At 39.1% G+C, this 26,726-nt stretch overlaps 1 protein-coding gene across 16 annotated transcripts in view; it reads right to left on the bottom strand.

Moving 5' to 3' along the window:
• The window catches only part of MAGI2 (membrane associated guanylate kinase, WW and PDZ domain containing 2), a 747,917-nt gene that overhangs the window by 24,488 nt on the left and 696,703 nt on the right, over positions 1 to 26,726 (bottom strand). For 9 of the 16 annotated variants that reach the window (XM_062631997.1, XM_062631996.1, XM_062631986.1 and 6 more), the window contains 3 exons: positions 23,765 to 23,975; positions 20,583 to 20,823; positions 18,751 to 18,894 (listed from right to left, as the gene is read on the bottom strand). In XM_062631997.1, coding sequence (XP_062487981.1) covers positions 18,751 to 18,894; positions 20,583 to 20,823; positions 23,765 to 23,975 — 596 coding nt within the window. The remainder of the gene's footprint in view (positions 1 to 18,750; positions 18,895 to 20,582; positions 20,824 to 23,764; positions 23,976 to 26,726) is intronic. The other 7 variants (XM_062631998.1, XM_062631999.1, XM_062632000.1 and 4 more) reach the window with 1 other exon arrangement.

The raw sequence follows: 26,726 nt of genomic DNA, 5'->3' as shown, positions 1-26,726 counted from the left end.
TTGTGTTTTGACTTTCAGCCTGGGAACAGTGCTGATAACACCGATGTTTTTAGTTGCTGTTTGGTAATGTTTACCCTGACCAAGGACTTTGTGAGGCTCATGCTCTGCCAGGGAGGAGGGGAAGCTGGGAGGAAGCAGGGACAGGACACCTGACCCAGGCTAGCCAAAGAGGTATTCCATACCACAGCACGTCATGCCCAGGGAGGTAACTGGGAGGGATCTGGAAGGGCATAGGTTCTTCTGGGTCGGGCTCATTTCGACGGGTGGTATCGTATTCTCTTCCCTTGTTATCTTCTCTTATCATTATTATCATTGGTGGTAGCAGCAGTGGTTTGTGTTATACCTTAGTTACGGGACCGTTCTTATCTCAATCCGTGGGAGTTACATTCTTTCGATTCTCCTTCCCATCCCTCCGGGAGCAGGGGGAGGGCAAAAAAGGAGGGCAAGAAGAGGGGGAGTGAGTGAATGAGCTGCCTGACTGGTTTTAAACCACGACAGTACTGTTGTCCCTCCTGGCCTCCAGGCCACAATGCCAGCAAATAGTCATCATCCACCAGTACTCCCAGGTCCTTCTCAGCTGAACTGCTCTCTAGTAGAGAGAATCATTTGAATATCCTTATCTTGGTAATAAAGTTTCACACCAAAGTAAGGATAGTGCTATGGCACAGGACATGCATGAGTTCTTAGAAGAGTGTGCTTTGAACTATTTAGCCACAGAAAAAGTAAGCACAGCCCCTGGCTGAGCTGTCTAGTTAGAGCAGCCAACTCCAGTTAGAGCAGCTCTGAATATAGATTTCTGCCACTCATCTCCTGCCTGGCTTTTCAGTCAGAGTTAGCTTCATTACTATTTTTCCACCTCTGTTTCTCCAGCTGTAAAATGGGGCAGTGGTGTCTGCATCTACCATCCACCCCAATCTCCCTCCCAGCTTTGTCTCCTGCTGGGTTGTTTTGGTTTTGCTCTTCTCTCCATGAGAAGAGCTGGCTTTCAACACTGGAAACCTTCTCCATGACTAGGGGAGTTGTTGCTTTTTTGCGGTGCCTGGTCCCCATGGCAGACAGCACACGTAGGAAGCGGCAGCTGTACAGCTTGCTTGGTATTGCAATGTCACAGCTGCCACTTATCTTGTGAGAGAGTTAAACAAGCAACACGGGGAGGTGATATGTGAACCTCTCAGCAGCAGCATCATAGCCTTTGGAGCTGATGTTTTGCAGCTACCTTGCAGAAGCCTCCCAGCCCCTTTGGATGGGTGACCCAGGTGAAGCCCAGATGTAGAGCTGATCTCCTGGTGCTGATGGAGGTGCAGGTCCAAGTGATGGGCATCCAAGAGGGGTGTGGAAGGGTCTCAGGTGAGTGGGTTCAGCAAGCCCGTTTATCAGTGCCAGAAGAGCACATCTGCTTGGCAGGATCACACCTGCCTCAGTCTGCATCTCACCATGTGTATCAGCTACACTAAAATAACAATGCCTGTACATCCTAGAGAGGGTTTTAAGGAGGCTAAGCAGATTTCAAGATGATGGGCACTTCTTTTTCCTCTTACAAGCCCATCTTGACAAAACCAGCTCTTAGCTGGCCTTGGACATTGAAAAGTTTTCTGTTTTGTATGTTTTCTTTGCTACAATTGTGTTTCTGTCAACTAAAATTGTAATCCTTCAGAGGCTTCCCTTCCTTCCCAAGTTTGAAATATAGCATTTACCAAATAAGTGTGCATAATATGGAATGTCAACAAGAGTCCTAGCTTTAAAGAAAACTGGAGGGGATGTCAAGAAGTTATCTAGTCCCTGCATTTGTTCAGAGACAGAAAGAATGCTACTAAAAGCCCTATGGTAGCATTTCTCAGTAGGAACTCATACCTTCTCAATAGGAGTTGCCGCTTATTTTAAGAACTCCACCAGGATCCTGTATGCAATCTATGCCGGTACTTAACTAAAAAGCCATTGATCCGAATAAAACCTTTCAGCCTAGGTATCGCACTTTGTAAATGCTGTAGACTGAGCAGTGTGGGAAAAACATCAGGATTATTTCGTTGCAAAAAGGGCTTATTTTTGCAGTGTGAATTTCTTCCTTAGAGGATTTTCTCTGTTAGAAAGAATACATTTGGTTATACCATGCAATAAGGATTTTTAGATACTTCTGATGGCCTCCAGGCTACAGTGACACACAGCACAGGAGCCCTGTGCGTTATGGAGAGGTGTCCCCCAGGTTTGGCCACGTGAGGCTGTCTGCATCACCTTGAGTTTTGGAGTGGCCAGTAGGATTGTAGTTAGTTCACACAGACCAAAAAATGGAAAAATCTCTCTGATGCCTTGTGTAACACAGACAGAAGATAGATACATAGCATCCCCACAAGGATACCGGTCAAGCCAAATGCAGACAAAATTCAACCTGTTTGGGAGAACATGTTTCTAAATGTCATGAAACAATTAAACCCTGTTAGAAATCCTATAAAAACAAACCATGGACTATCCAGGCAATGTGACACGAAAAAGAGCTGTCTACCTTTGCAGAAGGTATTTAAAATGTTAGCATGTTCTGAGAGAAAAAGTGACAGATTAGATCAAATGAAGGAGGTGTTTTTAACACTTCTTGATAAATGGCCTTTAAAACAAGTACTGACAAAAGCTGTGCATGGCACGTACAGTCCTTCAAATAAAATCCTCTGCACTCTGGAGGAGAAAGACAGAGATTTTAATACAGTATAATATGTAAAAAGGTTAAGTTAATGTCACATTTTTCCCTTGCCGTTTGCATTTCTTCTGTTCTCATTGGTCAAGATGGAAGAACTCTCTTGTACTAATGTAACCTTTTCTGTATTTCAGTGGATTAAAATATTTTTTCTTCTCTCTGGGGGCAGCACGTAGCTGATTTGATACTTTCTTTTATTATAAAATCTTACATGGAAATAACCTGGGAAAGCTTAAGAAAGGCCATCATCTTGCTTATGTGCCTGAAGGAGAGAAGAGTTCTGCAAAAATTAGGTGCTCTGAAATTTACATCAGAAAGTGTGAGACCCCAGATAAAATGAACAGTTGCAAGAGCAGCGGTTTAACTGTGTTCCATCCATTTGAGGCTCGTGGCTGACTGATGTATGACTGAATTATACTGCCTTTGCAGCACAAGCCCAGCTCTGATTAGATAAGAAAAACAATAAGGAAAGGAAATGTTAGCCTGAGAAAACCTTTAATTAGTCTTTACACTCACACCTGGGAAATTCATACAAACAGAAAACCTTGACTGAGGAGTGGTTGCCCATGTGTCTAGTAAAGTACAAAGTCCTATTCTTATTTTTTCTGCATTTAAAAGTTTATAACTTCCCCTTCCCTCCCTTTAGTGATGTAGCTTCTTTTATATGAGAGGATACCATGCTGCATGCTTTCTCTCTGTCCAGGCATTCAAATTTGCTTGTGCTCTTGCCTTTTCTATTGTGGAATAGATTTTCAGTTATTGTGGGGCTATTTCTGGCTTTTTTAAAATACAGTGATTGTTTAAGAAGAGTGTAAGTATAACCACATCTGGAAGAAGAACCAAGGTGAGGCTACAAGTAATGGTTAGCATAGAAACAGGTCTGAAAAGAATATAATTCCTATTATACGGGATCCTTATTACTCTTTTTTTTCAGGATTAAAAGTAGATTCCTGCAGTTTTATACCACTGACATTTCTCTGTACTTCTCTGTGGATCCATTCAAGTCTATCCACAGTCTCCAAATTGGAGGTATTGCTAAGGTGGGCAGTAGGCTGAACAGATCAGAAATACAACATTCTTCCCACGTGGAAGAAACACTTATTAATAACGTTCCCAGAATGAAATCTTTGCCTTTTTGTAACACATCAGATTTGCAACTCATGGTTAGCTTGGATTCTGGGATTATCCCCAGCTGTATTGGCTAGTCGGTTATCCCCCATTTCACATTGTACATCTGAATTCTCTGCCTTAAAGTGAGTGATTTTGACTGCTTTAGTTCATTCTGAAATCTAAGTAAATCCTTTTAAACCAATTAAACAATGATGTCTTGGCATCAGCAAATTTTATTTTATTATCTATCAGTAGGTCTCCAATTGTTAATGAAATTATCGAATCGAGCTGGTCTCATCCTAGGCCCCTCAGAAGCACACTTGTAATTTCACATCTGTAATTACTAATCAGGAGCAAACCATTCAGAGCAGCCTTTGAGAGGGATTATTTTCAGTTACAGTGATTCCACCTAGAATCTACCTCCCTGTTCTTTCCTATACATTCTCCTTCCCCTTTTACCACAAAGAAATAAACATGAAAATCAGAAATAAGAAATTAAATTAGGCTGTTCTGGCAGGATTTGCTTTCCACAATTTACGTATTGCTGGACGTTCTCAACTCTTTTGATAACTTGTCACAGATTATTTGAGAATGGAAGTTAAAGGAACTTTTCTTTATTATTCAGTTTTAAAAATACAGAATATGTTTTCCTTTCTTCAGTCTGCTACTAACCTTTTTCCTCCATGAATTCTTGGACATAATTACTAATAGTCTAGAAATTACCTTCTCTTAGGCATTGAGCATACACGAACATCAGCACATCCAGCACTCTTTTTTAAGCAGTTCTTTCTTTATTCTGATTTATATTAATTTCTCTTTGATGTAAGTTTATGGTCCTTCTGAACATCTCACTGAAGAGTGATACAAAGAAAGCACTGAATATTTCAGCTCTCTTCACATTCTCAGCAAACAACAGACCTTTTCCCATCCTTCATTTTTCTTTTAATATATTAAAGTTACTTTTTCTCGCTACCTTTTATACTTTCCTTGCAGACTGCTTGACAGTAATTCTGACACATTCGATCATCCCTCTGTATCTAGTGGGACATCAGCCACCTAACAGGTGTTACAGCATCAAGCTCTGAATGTCTAAATCTTTTATTAGTGTGACCCTGTGGCATTAGCTCCTTTCATGCAAAGCGACACATTGGAATATTAGAGCATTGTTTTTAAGGCACATTTCAGCAAGCTGCCTTCTGTGGAGATATAAGGTTTGCAGATGAAACACCAAAATATTTTAAAAGATAAAGCTCAATGTAGCAACATTATTGTTTTGTATGGCATTTAGGCCCTCTCTCATGTCACACTTCATGGACTTCACTTTTGTCAAGAAATTAACAGAAAAAACAGTTCCCCAGCTCTGGAGAGTTAGCCATCCCTAAAATACTACCTTCAGCTCCCATGCCATTCAGGTGCAGTTGTTTCATGACAGCCCAGAGTACTCATGCATCCTAATCACCAAGTTTTAAATCCACAAATACTAGGGAAAATGTTTAAGAGTGCAGCCCTTGAAACCCCATATTTTAATCTCATGAAGCCACAGACTACCTTCAGCTTGTTGGCATAAACTTTAACTTGAAGGTTGTCATGTCGTTACATGGGATTTGTACGTGGAGCTGCAATGAATGTGTCCCTTTGCAAGGCTGGCAGCTGCTTGGTAGCAAGTCATGCAAAACAAATGGATGGACCCCTTCCCACTCCCAACAGGCAGGCACTGCATGGGACACCCCCGCAACTGTCATCAGCTCTGATTTGTAACCTTCCTGGCAGTCTTCAGCAAAGACCACAAACCCAGAGTGATGGAGCTCAGCACCCTTCAGACATTCTCACCAGTTTAAGGTTGAAGCGTGTTGGCAAGCCAGCCTGGGAAGCTTGCACGGCTGCTGCCTGAGCTGTATTTGTTCTGCAGACACACGCTCTTTGCAGCTATGAATCTGGCAATTTTACACACATTAAATCTGCATTGTGTTTCTTTCTTCCTACAGAAGAATGGCCCTGGCTGAATTTCCATGCTGTTAGGACTAAATGCCTTCGCAAACTCAGTGGTTCTCCTCCTGACCTGATGGCATTTGATAAAGAGACTGCTCCTCTGTTATATTCTTACAATATATAAACACAAAGTAAACATGGAATTCCCCCCCCTTAATGTTTTAAAATTTGAATATTAATTATTTAAATTTAATTATGAAAGCAGTTTGTGTGCATGGGAAATGTCTCTTAAAAAAAAATCTGTTTCAGTTCAATTTAATCCAGACGCTCCATCCATGCGTAAGAACAACCGAGCTATAAAATTGGGCAGCACATTTTCTGTTAATAATGAGAAGATAATATTCCTCTGGAATGTTTAAGTGACATCACTATTGATAGGTTAATTAGAAAGAAAATTGTAAAGCTTCTCCAAATCATTAGAATAAAGTGCCTCTAGTACTTTGCGTTTATCTTCGGAGTCTTTGCTCTGGCCATATATTATAGTAATTATTACCTGTCTAGTTAAAAAAAGCCAACCATACATACAAACAGAATTTCAGAAACAGGCTAAATCAGAAGGAAATACATATAGTTTTAATGTAGCAAAGAGATTTTTCCTTGCTCAAATGTACTTTTCAACTACTGATGATAGCCTTGGGTATGTTTGCCTCCCTCAGTGTGTAAGGAACAGTCTCTAAGCAGGTGTATAGTTCCTGGTTGCACAAACTGAAATTAATTGTTCATGCACATTTTCATTCCATGTTAGATAGGGAAATCTAATGATAAAAGCAGCCTCAAATGATTTCTGCAGAGGGCACTGCTATCTGTCATTTTATTAATGCATTTTATAATTAAACCTCAGGAAAGAGACTAATTACACTTAATTCCTTTTATATGGGCATTCTATTTTTATAACAGAAACATTTTTTGCATATTATTTGTTGCTGTTGTAATTTTAATGAGTCCAAAAGGCTGAGAGATTGTCTGTACTTGAAGACTGAATAGTACGTTGGTGAATTTCCAAGTACTGTCAAGCCCTAATATCATTGCCTGGATTTAGGAACAGGCTGGATATCTGCTCTGCAAATTTCCTCACAACAGAGAATCTGTACTGCCTGGAAATCCCAGCTGTAATAAGTAGTCTGATGAAAGCCACGGGGTATTTCTAGTGTTAGACTCCCTTTGGTGAATTTTATACCGGAGCTTGGGTGTCTCAGTAAAGAGACATGGCATTTCTCTTTGGAGGAATTACACTAACATGTCCCATGCCACTTTTGAAGCAGCCACCCATGAAGGTTTAGTCACAAACTGTTTTTCTGTGGCCAACCAGCTGTTTAAGCATCTGTGGCTTCTTACCCTTGGAAATAACTGGGCCCTTTGCTCCCACAGAGATTCTCTCTTGCATCCTGCTCAAAAGGGGAGGGCACGTTGCAGGGAAGAGAAAGGCCATAGGACATGAGCTGAGCTGGTGCAGAGCAAGAAGTGGCTCTCACACCTTAGCAGGTGCTCTAGATGGTTTTTCTTTTCACTTTTTTTCCTTTTCTGGTGAGAGGCAGAAACATTAGAAGTGCTATTACAGAAAGAGCTTAGAAAGTGGAAGAAGTGCATGACTGAGTGTCTGCAGAGAATGGGGACTGTAGGAGAGAAATGGAGTTTGCAGTGGTGGGTGGCTAACAAGACAACAAAGTGGACTTATGATACTACAGTAGACTTGATGCATTCTGCAACATTGCTGCAAAATAATCCACGTACATGTGAATGAAAGGTGTCAAAAAGAAAATTCATTATTTGAGTTACACTTTTTTTTTTTATATATAGAGCTAAGATGACTCTGTAGCATAATGCAATATTAAGAGCATGTGCTACACCACTACATGGATGAGAAGCAGTAAAGGCTGTTAAGAAGGAAGAAGAAAATTTTCTGCTGTCTTCTTGATGGTCTCAGGCAGTTCCTATTAGGCAGAAGCAAGGCAAGTTCAAGATCTGACAAGCTGATTTTACAAATCCTACATAAAAGGCTGGGTATGGAGACCGCTTCATTCAAAGTTGAATCCAAACAGCTAAACTGAGAGAACATAAAGTCTGACTTTCGTGTTTTTAAACATAAAACCATGAGAAGTTTTGAGGAGGAAAGATGCTAAAATGTAAAACTTAAGAATATACTTTCAAACACACCACAGGTGCAGAGCCTGTCAGAGAACCAAGATCCCAAAAGACAGTTTGGGCACAAGCTAGAAAAGACTACAGAAAATAGATTAATTCTTTGCCTCAATGCTTGTTAAACAGGAGGGCAGGGCAACTCCTGCAGAGATTCTGCTCATCACAGGGATTAGTCTGCAGAACGGATTCCAATGGCTAGGTCAGCGGCAAAGATTTTATAACAAACTGATGAAATGAATAGTAAGAAACCACCAGAAGCAGATGGATTTCATCCTCTACTCTAAAGGAATTTGGATATAAAGCTGCTGAACTAGTAGCTACAGGGTGTAATCCACTGCCTAAATCAGTAAATTGCTGAATAGCAGAGGAATGGGAAGTAGAAAGTGTGACACCACTCTTTAAGAATGGTCCTGGAAAGTAACCAAGCGAGTCTCATGTTCAATTGAGCAAGCGGAAGGAAGCAATAAGAATGGTGAGGGTTAGTTGGCACGTGGATAATGATGATATAGTGGGTAGGGGTCAGCGTGGCTATTGCAGAGCGAAGCCATTCCTCACAGATGTATTGCAGGTCACTGGAACTCTCAGTGACTATATAGATAAATGTGTTCTGGTTAGTATACTGACACTTTCAGAAAGCTTTTAACAGCAAAGCTGTCAGGAAAGGCACCGCTGTGCGATGAGAATGAATAGGCTCTTCTAAGGAAGAGATTAAATTCTAGGAAAACAAAATGCTTTAAATAAGTGGTCAATTTTCACAATCAGAAGACCTTGCTATAGCGATTATTCTGTTCAGCATATTTGTATATGTCATTATGAAGAGGTTGAAGATTGGGGTGCTAAGATTTGCAGGCAAGACAATGCCATGCAGGAGTGCCAAAACTAAACTTAAAAGCTGTAACAAAATAGCACAATACTGCGTGTTAAAGCAGCAGGTGAAACTCAGCGCTGCTAAATGCTAAGTACAGTACATGTGGAAAATTGCATACACAATTACTCTAAATTAACCATCACCCCTGAAGAGACAGATCTCATAGTCCTTGTGGTTTGCTTGTTGAAAATGTTAGTATAGTCAAAAAATCAAACAGAATATTAACTGTTAGGGAAAGAATAGAGAATAAAGGAGAAGCCATCATTATGTCGTTTAGGAGCACAAATATCTTGAAAACTGCAAATTGTTCTGGTGCTTCCACCTTCAAACAAATGCGATAGATTGAAAATGGTTCAGAGGAGACCAGTGACGCTGGGTGGCGTAAAGGACAACTCTCTTATGAGGCAAGATGAAATAGACCGGCAAACTTCAGTGGGAATAAGACAGGTATGATATAAATCAATAGAATAAGGAATCATATGGAGAATGAGGAAGCAATCATAAAATTATTATGTTGTAGCTGCAAACAAAAAAAGGAACATTTTTTTCAAACAACACAAGCATTTAACTTTAGTATATCAGGAACGTCAACAGCATGAGCAAATTCAAATAAATGGTTAAAAATAGTTCTAGATACTAACTTTGAACATTCTAGCATTAAAAAAATCTGTACACTGCTGACTGCCAGTGGTTCAGATGTTGTTATACCCATTTCATACTTGTCCTACATTCCCTTCCTAAGCATCTTCTACTTGTCCTTTCTGGAGTGAGGATAGCAGGCTGGGTCGGCCAGAAGAATGGGTCTAATATCAGTATCCTTTTACCTGCATAGGTGATCTCCCCAGGTTTCTACTTGTCCTATTGGTTTGGGTTTTACCAAACACACATAAGAGAGGCTGCCTCTGTCATTCCTGTTGCTGGTGTCAGTTATCAGAACAGCATCATTTGGTGTGTTCATTTTTTTTTCTAAAACGCCTAAGTCCTATTTTTTTTAAGTTAGGGTTAATTAATTTTTTAGACCTGAAAAGCTTTATAAATCTTTTATAAAATTCAGATTTAAATACAGTGCCTGCCTGCCCAATAAGTATTTTAGTCTTAATATTTCATACAACCATTTTTTGAAAGATTATTAACTCATTCTTTTTCACAGATGGCTTGAAGGATTTTGCTAATAAGCGTAGAGACACAGGGATGCTTTGACAGCATTAAATTGAGTACATCTTTGCAAGAATGATGTTAACTACATGTGTGAGGGGAATGTTTTTTCTCCTTACTTTTCTGCAAACAAAGTCACACACAAGTTTTTTTTTTGGGAAATGATGAATAAATAGTTCCCCTACAGTAAATTCACTCTTGATTTATTAAGCTTTTATACTGTCAAAATACATTTAGGATCCCTGAGGACCTCAGTTTGCATTTCTTTGTTGTGCAGACACAAGAATGTTGATCAGCTTCACACCTGATATACGTCTAAGCCAATATACTCTTCCCTGATTTCTGCCAATTACACTAAGCCAGTACTGAGCTCCTCCTGGCACATGCTGGCATACAGTTCATGTGCTCTAGCATTCCAGTTGGATTCCCAGAGTTCACATCAATCACACCTAGTCTCACTACAAGTGAGGCTGGACAGTGATGCATGTAGTAGGGAATTGGTGTGTGAATGACATTATCCCAAAGGGACATGCAATTGGTGAGAAAGCGTAGCCAACAACTTCCTATACTGTTCAGATGGGTCACAAATCACAGAATAAATGGATGAGATTAAGAATATCTTTGCCTTTGTGCTCCATTGTAATGGCATTGTTGACATTCACTGAACACTTACTATGAAGGTAAGATTTATATTGCTGCATAAAGTAATCCAGGTATGCCACAGATTTTAAGAGTAAGTGATAGTTATGTAGAGAAGATTGGCTACTTACCTGAAATGAATCACTTTGTAGGCATTTGTCTTTCAGATGTGTGCATGAGACTTGCCAAACAGAGGCTGGTGGAGCACTGCATGCTCCAGGAGTATACTTCAGTCCCATGTATGTGAGCATAATGTCAATATTTTATATCTAAATATTACTGACTTTTCAGTGGGGTTTCTGACAGCTTTCACTCATGTCAAGCATTCAGCAGCTGCCTCGCTACTGCTCCCAGTACACCAAGCGGAGAAGACATCTTAGGACCACTGCTCCTTCCATCTTTATATTTGCTGGGATTGGAGTAAACTTGCAAGCAACATCTACTTTTCTCCAATATTCTGAACATGGGACTTCACTGGCTTTTAAGACCTAGAAATTTGCATGAGTGCCTCAGCAGTATAACTCAAAGTCTTCAGCTTTCTTTCTATTCCAAATAAGAGTCCAAAGTTTGCCATGGCAAAAATTAAAGATTATGCTGGTCAATCCTTGGTTCATTTTTGGACACGGCAATTGTCCTAAATGTTTGTAACAAGGTCATGACTGATCATGCCATTCTTGCCTTCTTCCCATTTCCTTGCTGCAGCTTTCTTGATTGAATAAAGAAATGTCTGCATCTGTTATCTGTTATCTCTACTCTATGACAGCCACTTGCCTCCTAGTTTTACTACTTTTTGCTCTTATCAACATCAAGCTGAGCTGAGTTGCTTCTTGCTTGCTGTAGTTACTGACTGCAACCTCAAGTGTATCCCACTGCAGATTGTAGGAAATAACCCTTCAGTCTGGGGCTAATCAATGATGGAACATTCTAAACAGATGCTCCATTCTTCATTAACAAGAAATCTAGGAGAGGCTCTATACCAGTGAGGACCTACTGCAAATCGTGGGGTCTGCATGGCTCTTAAAGACTTCCATTTACTGCTTCTGATAGGAAACAATCAGTCCTGTTGATGGTCAGTGCTTTTTTATATTTATGCCTTTCCTTTGGCAATAGGACTACAAAAAGCTGAAATAAACCTGCAAAGACTCTGTTCTGGAGGGACTGATGAAATATAGCAGTAATGTGTGGAGAGTGGAATCACAAAGAATAGGAGTAGATATCTGTGTGTGAAGCTACAGAAACTGCGTGTGAATTCTGGTACAAAATTTGGCCGTGGAATGGGAAACTCATACAATATATGTGGCAGCCCAGCCATTTCTGCTTGCAGAGATGCAAAACAACAGTTACTAAAAATACATTTTAAAAAGAGTGATGATACTTTACACATAATGATAGGGACTTAAAAGAAGTGTGTGTGTAAGTTGTATTATGTTCAAGCTTCACACAAGGAATGATTCCTTAATTGGTGGAAACAGATGACTTTGATCCTTTTAAAACCTAGAAATCAAGGTCTGCTAAAAACAGATACAGTGATAAAGTGACTAGAGAAACAGCAAGCTAAATGTGTGCAACAAGCAATCAAGAAAGCTGAGATGGGAAAAAATGGTGAACACCATTATACCATACTGTATGGTATAAAAGCTTTTCCAAATACTGCAGGGGCATAATTAACTAAAGCTGCTCTGAACTTTGCCAGGTTTTCAGCTCTGCCTATCTATCCACTGAACCTACCACTTGCAAATTGCTCAAGTGATTTTGGGGTGCCTGACTTGAGATGTTTTGGAGTGTCCTGCTCCAGGGTGATAGGTTTATAGTCCCTTGTTAAACTTCAGTGTTATACAGCGTTTACAGCGCTCAGATAGCTGCCTACATATTGCCTATTCCTTTGAGAAGCCTGAAGAGTTAAGTCTTGATCCTAATTAATTTCCTCTGGGAGACATAGTTAGCAGTAGCTCTACTGTTTAGAAGCCTGGACTCTTGTCTCCTGTGGCTCAAGGGAAGGCTTTAGTATCAGGGTATGAGTTTCACAGGCATTCTGTCCCCCTTATTGCAAACAAAAATGCACAAGTTGTGTTGTCAGAAGGAAAAAACCCAGAAGTTGCCTGCATTGAGGACACTTATAAAGAGGTAAACGTCAGGTTTGTATATTGTTGAATGCTCATTCATGGGTTTTGACAGCAGTTTCAAATGTAATGTTTATGCCTTCCACGATTTCAAGCTTTAGTTTCTGTCCAAATAAGAGACAGATGCCCTATTGTCTGCCTGCCTTTTTTGACCCTTGGCTTTTGAATACTGAATTGTTCTGTTTTGCTAGGAATAACTTGGTGTATGTGGCTGAGTTTTCCCGAATAACCACAAATAAGGTTAGTGTGAGCTCTGTTATCATGGGAAATGACGAAATACACAAACTGCTGAATGCTGTGAACCTGTCCCTAGTCCTAGTTGATTACTGTCATGAATCTCATTGTGCTGCTCACTCAGCAAGCTAGAACAGACCAAGTAAAGTCACACAGATTTCTATGCAACAACACAGAAGCTCAGAATTCACACTGTAGAATCTTTCTGTCCCTTGTGCATGATTTTGACCTTTGGTGGTGTACAACTGAAACAAAGAGAGGGGAACAGACTAGGAAAAGTGACAAGAGTCAGAGGAAGGCTGCAAAGTTTGAAACATATTAAATTCTGCAGTGCCTGTATTGCAGATGTCTGTTTTGCAAATGCAGAAGAAACGTCTACCAAAGAATGAGAAAAATAATGTAGTATGAGGAGACATGAAGAAGCTAGAGGTAGGGCTAACTGGTGTATGTGAACTGAGAAAAATGAGTTGACAAGACAATGACACTAGAAATGTCAGAGATGAGAAGTATAACTTTTGCAGAAGATGTGAAAAAATATGTAACTCACAAAGTGATAAAATGACACAGATGCATGCTGTGTATAAAAAAGCACATTCCTCCCTCATTCTTCATGAATTTTGCATTCACTAAACCCATTTGTGCAAGATGCTCTGTATCTCTGCAGCCGTCAGCCACAGGCTCTTTCTTTGACGCTGGTTTCAATAAACATGCTGGCTGCAGGAGATACCATTCAAGGCAATAAGAGATCTGTTGATCATATCTCACATGTCTAGCCAACCCTATGACCATCCTCAACAATTCTCCTGAGAGTAGCCAGTAGTTCCCTGTTTCTAAGAAAGGAAGGGATAGAGATCTGCAGCAGAGCTCTGCTGATCATTGTCCTCAAAGTGAGACAAGAATAAAACATGAGTTACCACAAGCCTTATCTAAATAGACCTGTAAAATTGCTGCCAGAAGTGCTTGAATCTTCAAAGGCTGTGGGGACTGTACTCTGTGTGTTATGTCCCTCATCTCTGGTGACTGATTCAACTCAGTATTACTGTCACTGATAGTGTGTGTGCCATATTCTCACCCTACTCTGAAACTAGGGCTTGAAGCTTTAATTTTCAATACTGCCATCACCAACTAGTTTTTTATTTCTTCCCGGATGTTAGGAACAGTTGAGAAAAGGAGTCCTGATGTGCTCAAACCTTCATCATTCGGGATAAGATATCAAAGGCAAGGAATAATTCTCCAAACTTTTCTCATGATTATTTTAATACATTCTTGTCTTACAGAGCACAGATGTGGTCCTGTTCAGCCTGTTTTTGCAATGGTGTGGACAGAGTCTTGTACTTCTGGTACTCCTTCATCGTGAAGAAGAAAGGAGGGTGGAGATTCATTTTTAGAACTTGGAGCTCTGTAAGTCTATCTGCCATTTAAAGTTTTGAATAGACATGCTTTCTTTTGAGGTCTTTTCCTTAGATCTAATGAAACTTTCCTTTGTTACTCCTAATTTGTAAGGTATCTTGCTCTTTGTGTAAATTATCTTTTTGAGTCACATTTCAGGGGTTGTAGGCCTTTGCTGTGGTAGGCTTTTCAGAGTTCACCATTGTAGCTTGTTCTCTGCTCTGCTGCCAGAATTAAGAGGGATTTGTATTTACTTCCAGTGTAGTAATGAGGTTCCCCCTACGGAGGTGTTCAGCAAGCAATCTCCATATGGAATATCCATGAATCGCAGTAAAATTCTGCTGAAGTTAATTGTGGTATTTGATCTTGCATATGGTTTTATATGAAGTTACACAATTATGGCTGTGGCTCTCCAACACTGGTTGAGAATAGTTTACCAGCCATGCAGGCAGAGGATTCATGTGAAGAAATACTTTTTCCTGTAATTTTCAGGTCCTTTGATGGGCATTTCTTTCCCATGTCTAGTGACAGATGAATCCAAGTTAAACTAGGATGTTTGCTTGGGCTTTCTTAAGAAGCAGAGTCTATGAGACCAAATATAAGTCTCAGTGCATGTGAAAATGCCACAACTAAGAACAGTGAAAGCTGTAAAACTTTTTAATGCAGTGTCTATACAGGATGGCAGAAAGAGATCCTTGAGTAGAAAAGCAATATGCTGGTGGGACTGATGAAGTCTGTATGACACCAACTCACTAGTCTTCCACCTTTCTGGCTCTCAAAACAATTCCACAGCAAATGGAAGTAGAAAGCTCCATCAGTCACGAAGGTCAATTAAAGGCTATTTTAGACCTTGTAATCCTAAAATGGAGTGCTTCTCAGTGGATTTGTATCCAATAAAACCACAAAGTGCCTAGCGTCCATTCCCAATGGGAAGAAAGACCATGACTTCTTGTCGGAAATGATGATATAACAACAAAATTCATTAAACCTTTCCCCCCTTCTATGAATTTTTTAAAATCTAGACAGTTCAGGCAGGGCCAGAGGAAGACCATCACCTGCAGTGCTTGCTCTTTGAATCTGTTCTGTCATCTGCTCCCAAGCTTCACTGGAGCTCACAAATACCTGAGGATCAAACTTAAAGTGTCATATGGATGCTCCAATTCTGATGTCCCTTCATGTTGTTTCATCATTGTCTTTTTGCTCAGTTTATCTTTGCTCCTATTATTAAGGTATATTGTATTCCTTTCATACTTACCTTCCTCAGCAATGGATCTACTCTATTTTCTTTGACAACAGGTAGTTCTATACTGGTTCTTTATTTCCACCTGATTTCCTATAATCTTAGCTTTTACTTCTTTAAGTTTATACTCTGCAGCTGTAATGCATACACTTTTACATGTATTTAGACCTCGGAATCTTTTGAATATATGCTGACAGTATTTTAGGTTTTTTAACACATGTCCAAGTGGAATATATTCCTGGCTCATCCCAGCCCTATGATTTTGCACTAATGGGGTACAACATGAAGACTTGGACTAATCTATCTAGATGTTTCTTCAGTTAGATACTGCATTGCTTCAATTATCCAAATTTATAAACCCACTAGTATAGATGTAGCTCTATTATTCCAAAGTACTTTATATTCTTTATTTATTTCTGTAAAGTAGGGAGATTTATATCAATATGAATGTGCCTTTATCAGGGCTTCTGCTGGTTGTAACTACACTGACAACAAAATGCTATTTGTGGAATATATTTACTTATTACATCTAAATGATTTATAGGTAACATGTTTCATTATGTGATTTATTTTTTTCAACAGCTTAGCTGGCTTAATTTTTCAGGGTGAGTGGAAATAATGGTGATGTTATGTGTAATATTTCTTTCTATAAGCATGATCTATACCTTGTGTTATATGCTTCATGTTTTTCTTTAAGACTTCAGGTAAATCAAAGAAGGCTGTTCAAGGAGAAGGAAAAGGGAATCAAAACAATAATAGAGATAAGTAGATCATGAAAAGAACTATTAGCTGCAAAATGCTCCTGATTAGAGCCTATCACATAAGTATGGATATCTCTCCCCAGCGCTGAAAGGCTAGGATCAGTGAATCTGATCTTTAAAGACAATAGTATGCAAAGCAAGAAGCACTGAACAGATTTTTGCGTATTTTGGTATAGAGATGGATCTGTGAAAGAGAGAGATACAGAACTGCAGCAAGCAGGCTGCTGGTCCCAGCCAAGAAATGGGAATAAACCTGCAATATTAACAGCAGACATAAACTTAGGAAAGGAGATATGGGTACAGAACTGTGCTTCCTTTGCTCATCTTCCTATATACATTATTCCTTTCAGCAATGGTTGATTTTTGTTTGTTCTGCTATTTTTGTTTTGAAGAAGCTGCTACTTCAGCTTCTGCTGTCCATCAGTTACAGGTCACTGGAGATAAAAGCCTTGCAAGTTCTAAATCCATTTATGACTGTCAGGTTAAAATGGCTGTTAAACCAGAGAATACAACACAGGATGCAGTCACAAGGCTGGAGGGCAAAACTGATTCCAGAGAATGATGCTTTAAAGGGGAAGAAAAACTCAGTTACAACTATCTGGCCAGAACAACACTTGGCTGAGTGTTATGGCCACATCAAGAATTTTTTTTTTAAAATAAGTTAGTATAGAAAATTCATTAACATTTTTCACTATAACATACACAACTTTTCCTAACAAAACTGAAGAAAACCTATTTGCGTTACATACTTTTTATACTTAGGCTATTCACGGCATGGATAGTCTAACTTTCTTCTGTGGTGCTGTTTAATTCAAATGATTAATGGATCTTAATAAGTTAGTTTTCTGCCTAATACAGGTTATTATTTGAACCCTCTTCAAAGGCATCGTTCTTCCCTTCTGTAGTCTTAGCCATTTGTTTCCAAATATGTTATTCCAAAGCTTATTAAAACCACAATTTTTTTCCCATCTTTAATCATGTTATGGGTGCTAATGTACATCTTGCTTACAGTTTTCGATTAAGAGCAACTGGCTGATAGTGCCACAGTAAAGGAAAGAATGAAAAGACTCATCAGAGAAGATATTTCTAAGTTAAAGTTCTATCTGCAGCATGAATTCCCCTGTATTTCTCACAACAAATATTGTGGGAGTATTTCTGTGTTACCAGTTGCCTACCTGCTTGCGCTTCAGCTTCCTCATCACAGGGACTGATTATAGCATTGCTCATTTATGCAAGCTCCCAGTCCAGGGGTTTGCACTCCATGGTACAACTGAGGCCTAACTGAATTCTATAATTCTACAAAGTGGGCAAGTTAAGAGTGAACTGAAACATTCTAAAACTCCTTAGTTATACACAGGAAGTCTCTGATAGTATATTCAGAACAATGACAATGGTCGTAACTTTCAGCGTGAAGTCAAAGTTGATGAGCCTGTTAGGATCGTGAAACAGAATCTGTGTAACAACCATGACATTTGCAAATATGCTATTACAATAAACTGTACAGAACACAATTTTCATTGCCCATCTTTATAATTAAATATTGGTTCAACAAGGCTGCACTAATTAGATACACAGTTTTAAAATGTTGACTCTTGATAGTCTTTTTAACCTTTGTTCTCTCCTTCTCCTTTTTGCACACTCACTATTCTGCAAGGTATCAGCAACCCTTGAGGAGTTTATACCTCTTTGTTAACACCACCGGACAGGTTAAACCCATCTATTTTTGATTAGGTTATTGTTCCTATGTTGTATGTATATTTTTTGTATATTTTGTATGTGTATTTTTTTTAATCACATTTCTTATGTGAATGCTTTCAGATTTAGTATTTAGTCCAATAACACTATTGGATATAGTGTTATGATTTCTATCAATACAGGACCCAAATGCACTATTACCTATGCGGACTACGACCTATAGTGAAAACTGATTCCTACAAACAAGACTGAACAACATCAGTAAGCAAACTTAGCAAACACTATGAAGGCAACTTCATTAAATTAGTAAAATAGCACAGACAAAGTCATAGGTTTCATAGTGTCAGATAGCTATCGCTTTGCCTTTGTGATTAGAGACATAACTGTTAATTATGCTGATATTATTATCAAAGAAAAATCAAACTCCATGTCAGAGATTTTTAAGTTGCTCAGATATGAGTGAAAGAATAGGGAGAAAAAAGTATAACACAGTATAAGCTATTATCAACAAGAAGCAATATATTTATTCTGCAAAGAAACTACACAGACCTACTATAAGTTTCAACTAATTTCTTGAACTTCTACAGAATAACTTTATAATATAAAAGGTATTTGGCAATGGCTCTTTAAAACTTGGCCAGAGATTAAATAATTGCTTTCTCTTTGACCTCATCACCAAACACATCTGTAAATGTTGAAAAAAGATTGTTACAATGCATTTCACTTACCCTCATCCTTCCATTTCTTATTGCTGGCCCATCTTCTGCTAACCTCAACACATACAAATCCATTTTGTACTCCCTTCCTCCTCGAATACTAAACCCAAAACCTTTGGCTCCTTTCTCCAAATCAACGGTGAAATAATCAAAGTCCTGTAGAGACAAATAAGCAATGAAAGACAATTAATGATATGAATGTTGGGGTATATATTCAAGAAAACTTTAAAATACATCTCTTCAAAAGTGCAGTTATCCAACTGATCTAAACAAAGGGACCCTCAAAGTATAATTCTACATGGACAGACTTTGGCCATTTCTGAAAAGAGACTTTAGCAAACTAAATTCCCTAAAAATGTCTAAACCACCCTGAAAGGGTACTTTGAGCAGCTGCCTGGCACCAAAAGTTCTCCAGATGGTTTCCCTATTCAGCCTCAATACTTTCATGGCACCTGAGTATAAGTGTTTATTTTAATGCAGAATTAGTCATTTGGCCAGTGAGGTAGCAGGCAGTTCCTGTATAAGTATCATCACAATCAACATTAGGAGACACACCTCCTAAATTCCCAGCACAGCTTAACATGATCAGCAGGCTGGACTGCATGGAGTCACAAAGTACAGCAGCTCTCACCACTTTGGTTAAAACATGTGTATTGAGGAGTATGTGGGAAGTAGGAGATTTTGAGTTTCACCCTTGCTGTGTCCTGCAGAGACTGAGATCCACCCTTCCAATTTTTCCTTGGTGGACCCAAACTACCAGCCTCATAGAGGGGTCTGGGTGGGAACTTGGTCTGATGCTTCTGATCAATTCGCAGGCAAGACTGCAAGAGCCATGGGAAGAGCAAGCTTGGGTGGTGTAGACCAGTGGTTAGAGAATTAAACTGGAAATGCTGAGAAACAGGTAGTCTAAGCATATCTCTAGATGCTAAGGAGCATCTTACAGTGTATGTGCATGTGGATAGGGGTTTGCTATTTAAGCGCAGAAATGGACAGAATTTTCAGAGGGTTCTCTGAATTCCTTCAGAATTTGGATATTTTAATTGGTGTAGTTTATGTGTCTGGCTTTGAAAATATGGACATAGAAGCTATATATATATGTGGTTCCAGGATATACTGTCCGGAAGTTTACATTCTCTTATTTAATACTTTTCAGACCTCTAATTTTTTCTGCCTTTCTGTGAGGAGAACGGAGGATTTTCTACTGAAAGTCTGAACTTCGGGCTAAATCCTCAAACTTTCACAGCTGTCATTAAGTATTTGTCAGCAGCAGAATCTTGTCCAAGGTAATGTAACTCTTCATCTAAGTTCTGTGTCTCTGAATTTGTAAGATTATGCCTGATGACAAAGAAACTACTTGCACAAGCCAGTTTCTCCACAGCCAGACTATCACTAACAGAAATGTAATTTTATCAGTCAGGATTCACATTTATTTATTTATTCAGTTTAGATAAAGACTTCATTTTCAACAATGCTCTAAAATGCAGCCTGACTTAAGCACATCCACTGTTCAATGACTGCATTATGTTCCTAGGAATAAAAAAATTCCTTTGGTAATGCAAAGTCAACTTATCTCTAGAACTTTTATTTTAACTCTCCAGTACCTTAGAAATAGCATTTATTTAACATTATAGTCACACAGTTATAGTGTTATTTCAGAGCTCACATAGTTCTTCATTAATATTAATGGTTTTGAAATAACTTCCTCTACAGAAAAATAGTAGCTAACAGTAAAAACAATAAAGGTGCCTTTTTCTTCTCTAACATCATCTTTTTTTTTACCAATATACATGATTTTTCCCTACAAACCCTCATGCTTTCCGTTTAGGATTGCTATAAATTTGCACCTGGGGCTGCCTGTACTCTGACAGGGGGTACTGCCTCGTGTCAGGTGAATGCTGCCTGTAATCTATCAAGGGTGGCTGCCTGTAGTCGAGAGGTGGTGGCTGCTGGTAATCCATCACTGGAGGATGCCTGTAGTCCAGTGGAGGCTGTCGGTAGTCTGTTGAGGACTGCCTGTAGTCTGTAAATGGAGGTTGCCGGATGTCAGGTTTCACATCCTGTCTGGCTTTTACTTCTGACCTATAACTGAAAAAGGCAAAATGATTTAGCTTCAGAAAGCAGCCAGACATGGAGAATATGCATTACATGTGATATTGAGGAGCGAAAGCAAACTGCCTCCCTGCAAAATTGCATGAAACCAATTTTTGCACAGAAGCAAAACTTTCAAGGGTAAACGGCTGAGGCTTTTGAAATACGGCTATAAGCAATTTTCTCTCAGGTCAGTCATAATGTGTGATTCTCCTGCTCATGCGATCAGCATTAAGCTCAAAGGGGCAGGAACAGGAAAAGCATCCTGATTCCCCCTTATCTGGCCTACTTGGAATATGAAATTGCATGCGGAAACACAACACTCACTACAAAATAACGCACTGATCTTATAAAGTGTTTTTTTTTTCCAGAGTTAACATTTCTGTAGAGTAAATGAAACATCAGTGCAGACACTTATAGTCCCTCTGTTTCATTGACGTAAATTATGATTGTTGTGATATTCTTAAGGTTAAAAAAGGATAAATTCTTTGTACTAGTTGTTATCTTTTTAACGAAAGGTACTCTTTGATATAACATAACTTAATGTGTGTATTATTATTATTACACACGCACTATAATGCTATCTGGTTACCAGCCATGGCAGGTCATATTGGTCATTATGGACAGAAGTAACACAGGGTAAAAGGAAAAAAAATTTGGTCAATGAGGAATTAATAACAAGTAAAATCCTGCTTTAATTGGTAATTGGTTACAGGAAGATGAATCCTAACACTTCAAAGATAATGTGACTTTCTGTAGAATAGCAACTAGTTAATTAATTTACTCAGATAGGAACGAATAGCTCTCTTATCACACGGAAATTGGTGCGTAATAGCATTTCACACTTCAGGGTGAAGTAAGGAATATTCTTTTACTGCAAACCTCAGTATCGTGTAATGTGCTGAATGGGCACAAGGGAAGTCTGAATCCCTTTTAGCAAAGCAATCCTGTAGTAGTAGAGTTTAAAAAAATGTTCACATAGTGGATGTTTTCACACTCTCCCCAGGAAAATATGTGCCTATAAGGGAAATACACACTTCAAACTATATTATAATAATGATCTGGAAGTTTCCAGGTGACCAATTTGATACATGGACACATAGAAACCGTGAAAGGGATTTTGAAACGTATTTATTGATTAAAAAGATTACATGCTGAAAAAATGAGAGCATTGCTTTTGATTGTGCTAATTTATGTAGGAGAAAGGCAATCTAAATGTTAGAAAAAATTTCAAAAATTTAAATCTATTTCAAAACTTCATTACTAGTACAGTTACAGTAATATTATGGCAGATCTTCCTACACGCTAACTTTAATTAGCTGAATCTCTATCCAGACACTAAAATATCAGAACGATTTCCTTTTGACTTTTCTGAGAAGATGAAAATAGCTTGTTGCTGCATGTTCTTTTAAAACCTGTACATGGCATCTATAGTAAGACCTGTATGTTGACAGACAATCCTCTTTCTTTCTTTACTTAGTATAATCATTCTGTGAAATGAAAATGGAGAACAAACAGGCTGACTGTGATACTGAGCCTTAACAATATTGAAAGTAAAAATACTAGATAGTATTACTAAGAGATTTAAATATCATATAAAATCTTGATTTTGATACAGAAACTATGTATGAAGCTATCAAAACAAGCTGTAATCTGATTTATAAAATCTAGTGAAAATAATACTTATATGAACTAGAAATAACATCCTTTTTCTGGAACAAAAGTAATCTTTAGGTGGGTTCCCAATAAAAGATCACAGCTGTGTGTCAAAAGATGCTTTTATTTTTGCTGAATATATGAATAGTGACATGACCAAATATATCTTATGCTGTTAAGTAAAATGATAACATAATATCTTTTTAGCACTTTAATTAATATAGTTTACTGGTCCCCTCTGAAAATTCTCAGTTCAACAGACATTTACTACTGACTTACAACTGCACAGAGAGACTTGTGAAAGCTTTGCATTGGATTTTTGTCAGAAACATATGTCTTCTAGGAGATGATCACTTTTGGCAAAATTACTCAAGGAAATATAAGGCAAAGAAATTTGCCAAGTGTGACTAATTGAGAGGAAATAATTTAGGGCAAATGAAAGCGCTACATCTGGTAAGCAAGGAGAATTAGGGGGCATAGTGTCTAAATCACAACTGAACTCAAGTATATCCAGAAGCAGAAAGTTACAGTCCTGTAACCAGTGTCTACTATTTAGGGAAGAGGGTCTTGATGAGGTATGATGGTTATTGAAGATTAGCATAAAGACAGTCAGTGCAATCAGCTTCATTTAACATGCCAAAAATTAATCCAAAGACTAAATAGTGTTGATTGGAGATCATAGAAAGTTTGTATCATCCCACAGCTTGAGCATGCTCTTTATATAAACAGCTTCAGTACAGCTGGTCACAAAATTTCTATCCCCCTACCATTTAATTTCCATCAGAGATAAATTTGTCAATGCATATACATAAATTACACATGAGAAATCAGCTGGAAAATGATACACCATAGACAGATAGAAGCTGATATAAAAATATCTAAAAATATCTTCCTAAATCCAGAACTCTAATAGACAAAATCACGCATGTAAGATATATCAGATACTGATATACCTGTATTCTGTAAGTTGTAGTGATATAAGAAAGTAGTATGTTAGCAATGAAATTATTAACAAGGAATACTTCACTGTTTAGTTCCTTGGCAAAGATATGATCCTGACGGACATTTGAGGAAGGCTGGCTAGACCCTTGTTCATAATAACGTTTCATACCCAAACAAGACTTGCAGATCATCCTGGCATGCACGATTCATGCTCTGTGGGTGGAGTGACAGGAGCGTGGCTTGTCAGAGCACCACAGGCGATGGCTTACAGCTAGGAACAGCAGGAAGACCCAGCACAAGGGTCCTCACAGAAGGCAAAAGCTGGAGGAGCTGCTCTTACCTGTTTTCATGTCCTTGCAGCTGGAGGGGCTGAGGAGGTGGCGGCTGGGAGACGGGGCTGTGCTGGGCAACGGGGCTCTGCTGCGCCAGGGGACTCTGCTGGGCCACGGGGCTGTGCTGCTGGGCCATGGGGCTGTGCTGCTGGGCCATGGGGCTCTGCTTCTCCGAGCTGGGGGCTGAGGCTGGGCTGTTCAGCTCTGTGTAATGGGAAGCTGGAGATTAAACACCTGTCACAGCGTGGCATTTACTAAAGGGCAAAGGTAGACAATTATCATTTTTGGTCACACACAGCCTCTGGAAATTTATGCTTTGTCGCTTTTGCTATCTTGGGTTATAATTAGATTTTAAGACATCTGAACTTAATGGGCTTCTTTTGATCGTCTGCGGGATCTGAAGTCTTGGTCACTTCTATAACTCCGTTTGACACCTCCATTATTTAAAACCCCACTGAACAAGGCAAATTGCTTCTGTGTTTCATGTTTTCTTTTAAAACTCAAAAATACTGATTAGAGAATCATAGAATTGTTTGGGTTGGAAGGGACCTTTAAAGGTCATCTAGTGCCATCCCCCTGCAATGAGCAGGGACATCTTCAACTAGACCAGGCTGCTCAGAGCCTTTGGACTCGTTTGAGCAGGTCCACATCCCTCTTGTGTTGTAGTTTCTAGAACTGCACAACACAGTACTGCAAGTGGGGTATCATCAGAGCAGAGTAGAGGGGCAGGATCACCTTCCCTGACTTTCTGGTCACGCTCCTTTTGATGCAGCCCAGTACATAATTGGCTTTCTTAGCTGCAAGTGCACATTGCCAGCTGATGTCCAGGTTTTCATTCACCAGCACCTCCAAGTCCTTCTCTGTAGGGTTGATCTGAATCCCTTCATCTCCCAGCCTGTATTGATACTGGATTGCCCCCACACATATGCAGGACCTCACACTTGGCCTTCTTGAACCTCATGAGGTTCGCATGGCCCCACTCCTTGAGCTTGTTCATCTCCTTCCGGGTGGCATCCTATCCAAAAGGCTTGTCAACTGCACCACTCAGCTTGGTGTCATCTGCAAAGTTGCTGAGGGTGCGCTTGATCCCACTATGTCACTGATGAAGGTATTGAACAGTACTGGTCTCAGTACAGACCCCTGAGGCATGCCACTTGTCACTTATCTCTACCTGGACATTGAGCCATTCACCACTCCCCCCCCAGATGCCAGAATCCAGCCAGTTCCTCATCCATCAAAGAGTCCACCCATCAAATCCACATCTTTCCAATTTAAAGAGAGATATGTTGTGGGGAACCCTGTCAAAGGCCTTACAGAAATCTAGACAGACAACTTCCATAGCTCTTCCCTTGTCCACTGGTGTAGTCACTCCATTTTAGAAGGCTGCTTGGTTGGTCAGGCAGGACTTGGGCTTGGTGAAATTATGCCTTAGCTTAGCTCCTAGATACCTGAAATACTATTAATTTTGAGACAATGAATGATTTTATTCTTTCATCACTGTTATGGGATGACATAGTTGTCACAAAAGATAAACCACTGGTGTGCTTGTGTTAAATCCTGCTGTCTTTGAGCTCAAGAAGAATTTCCTGTATTTTTTATATCTTTGGGGCCTGTGAACAGTAAAGCCAATCTCAATAAATTCTTGCTAACCAGGCAAAACAATGTTTTATTTCACTGTATTGTGCCAAATGACCATGGTTTCACAGAAAAACAGAATCCTTCTTTCCAAACACCATAAAGTTCAAAAAGACAGAGAAGTTGGGGTAGGAAATGTGGCCTTATTACAAATAAAGGATGCCAATCTTCCTTCAAGCTTCCTGCTGCACTTGGGGGAAGACACATTTGGCACTGAGCTCATATCAAATATTATTTGTTTCCCCCAAGACCCTGGCATAGCTCTTTTGCTCATCATTTACCTGTAAATAAGCGTAAAAGAGAGAGTCTCCACCCAGAAAAGCACTTCAGAAGTGACTGCTCATGCATCACCAACAGCAAAAGTGCTCATTATAAGTTTTGGCTCCTACTTGCCAGTGTGGCATGGTGCAAAGCATCCAGAATGGACATGGAGATGGCTGAGCATCCCCAACACCAATAGCTATGCACGATCCAGATATTGCCTTGTTTTATATTTGAATGTAGTTTGAATTTTGAATTATTTTATTTTGCATTTTTTACCATGTGAGTTAATGACTGCACATTTCTAATGACTCTCCACTTATTTAATTTATGCTTATACTTATTTTAAAAATTTTAGCTACTTTATTAAAAATCTTTTCAATTTAGGCTTAATTGTCAAAAAAGCTTGTATATTTGCGCTTAAAACACTCCTCATGCTGGCATAAGCAATGCTTGTCTATGTAATTACTATGCTTAAGGCGTTAATTGCCCATTTTGCATCTGTGAGTCTCTTTTGTATTGCAGTTTCAGAGCTGAAGATAGTGAATGCTGTCCCTCATTTCTACATTACTCTCCTAACTGTAGATGAACTAGTCAAATCATAAGCTGCTCTGAAAACTGCTTTGCATTTATATGGCATTCTTCACCTGAAAACACATTAGAGAGGTATTAGATATTTTCCTAATTTTGTAAGCTGGGAAGCTAATATCAGAAGGCAAATGAGGTATCCAGTATCACATAGGGAAGCCATGACTTGGGCACAAATAATCCCTCACCACCAGCACCCAAGAACATTTTGTAGCACCACATCTCAGACATACTTTCTTTATTTCCTGTGTCACATTCCTAGCTCTACTGGTATTTGTTGCTGATTTATAAAGCCATGGTCTCATTAATATGGTACAATTAATACATCAGTACAGAACATTGATAAACTACATAAAGGCCTGAAATCAATCCCAAACCCCATGAAAACAACATCAAAAGATCTTTGCTGATTAGCTGTGGAATAATGACCAGAATAATGAGCCTGTCCCCTTACCCTCACCCTACAAATGAGATAATTTAGAGTTC

Source organism: Pezoporus occidentalis, unplaced genomic scaffold, assembly GCF_034315485.1.
Source record: "Pezoporus occidentalis ecotype Australia unplaced genomic scaffold, CSIRO_AGI_Poc_V1 ctg38, whole genome shotgun sequence".
NCBI lineage: Eukaryota > Metazoa > Chordata > Aves > Psittaciformes > Psittacidae > Pezoporus > Pezoporus occidentalis.
Note: the sequence above shows the minus strand (reverse complement) of the source record. Positions and strands in the feature narration are given on the sequence as shown.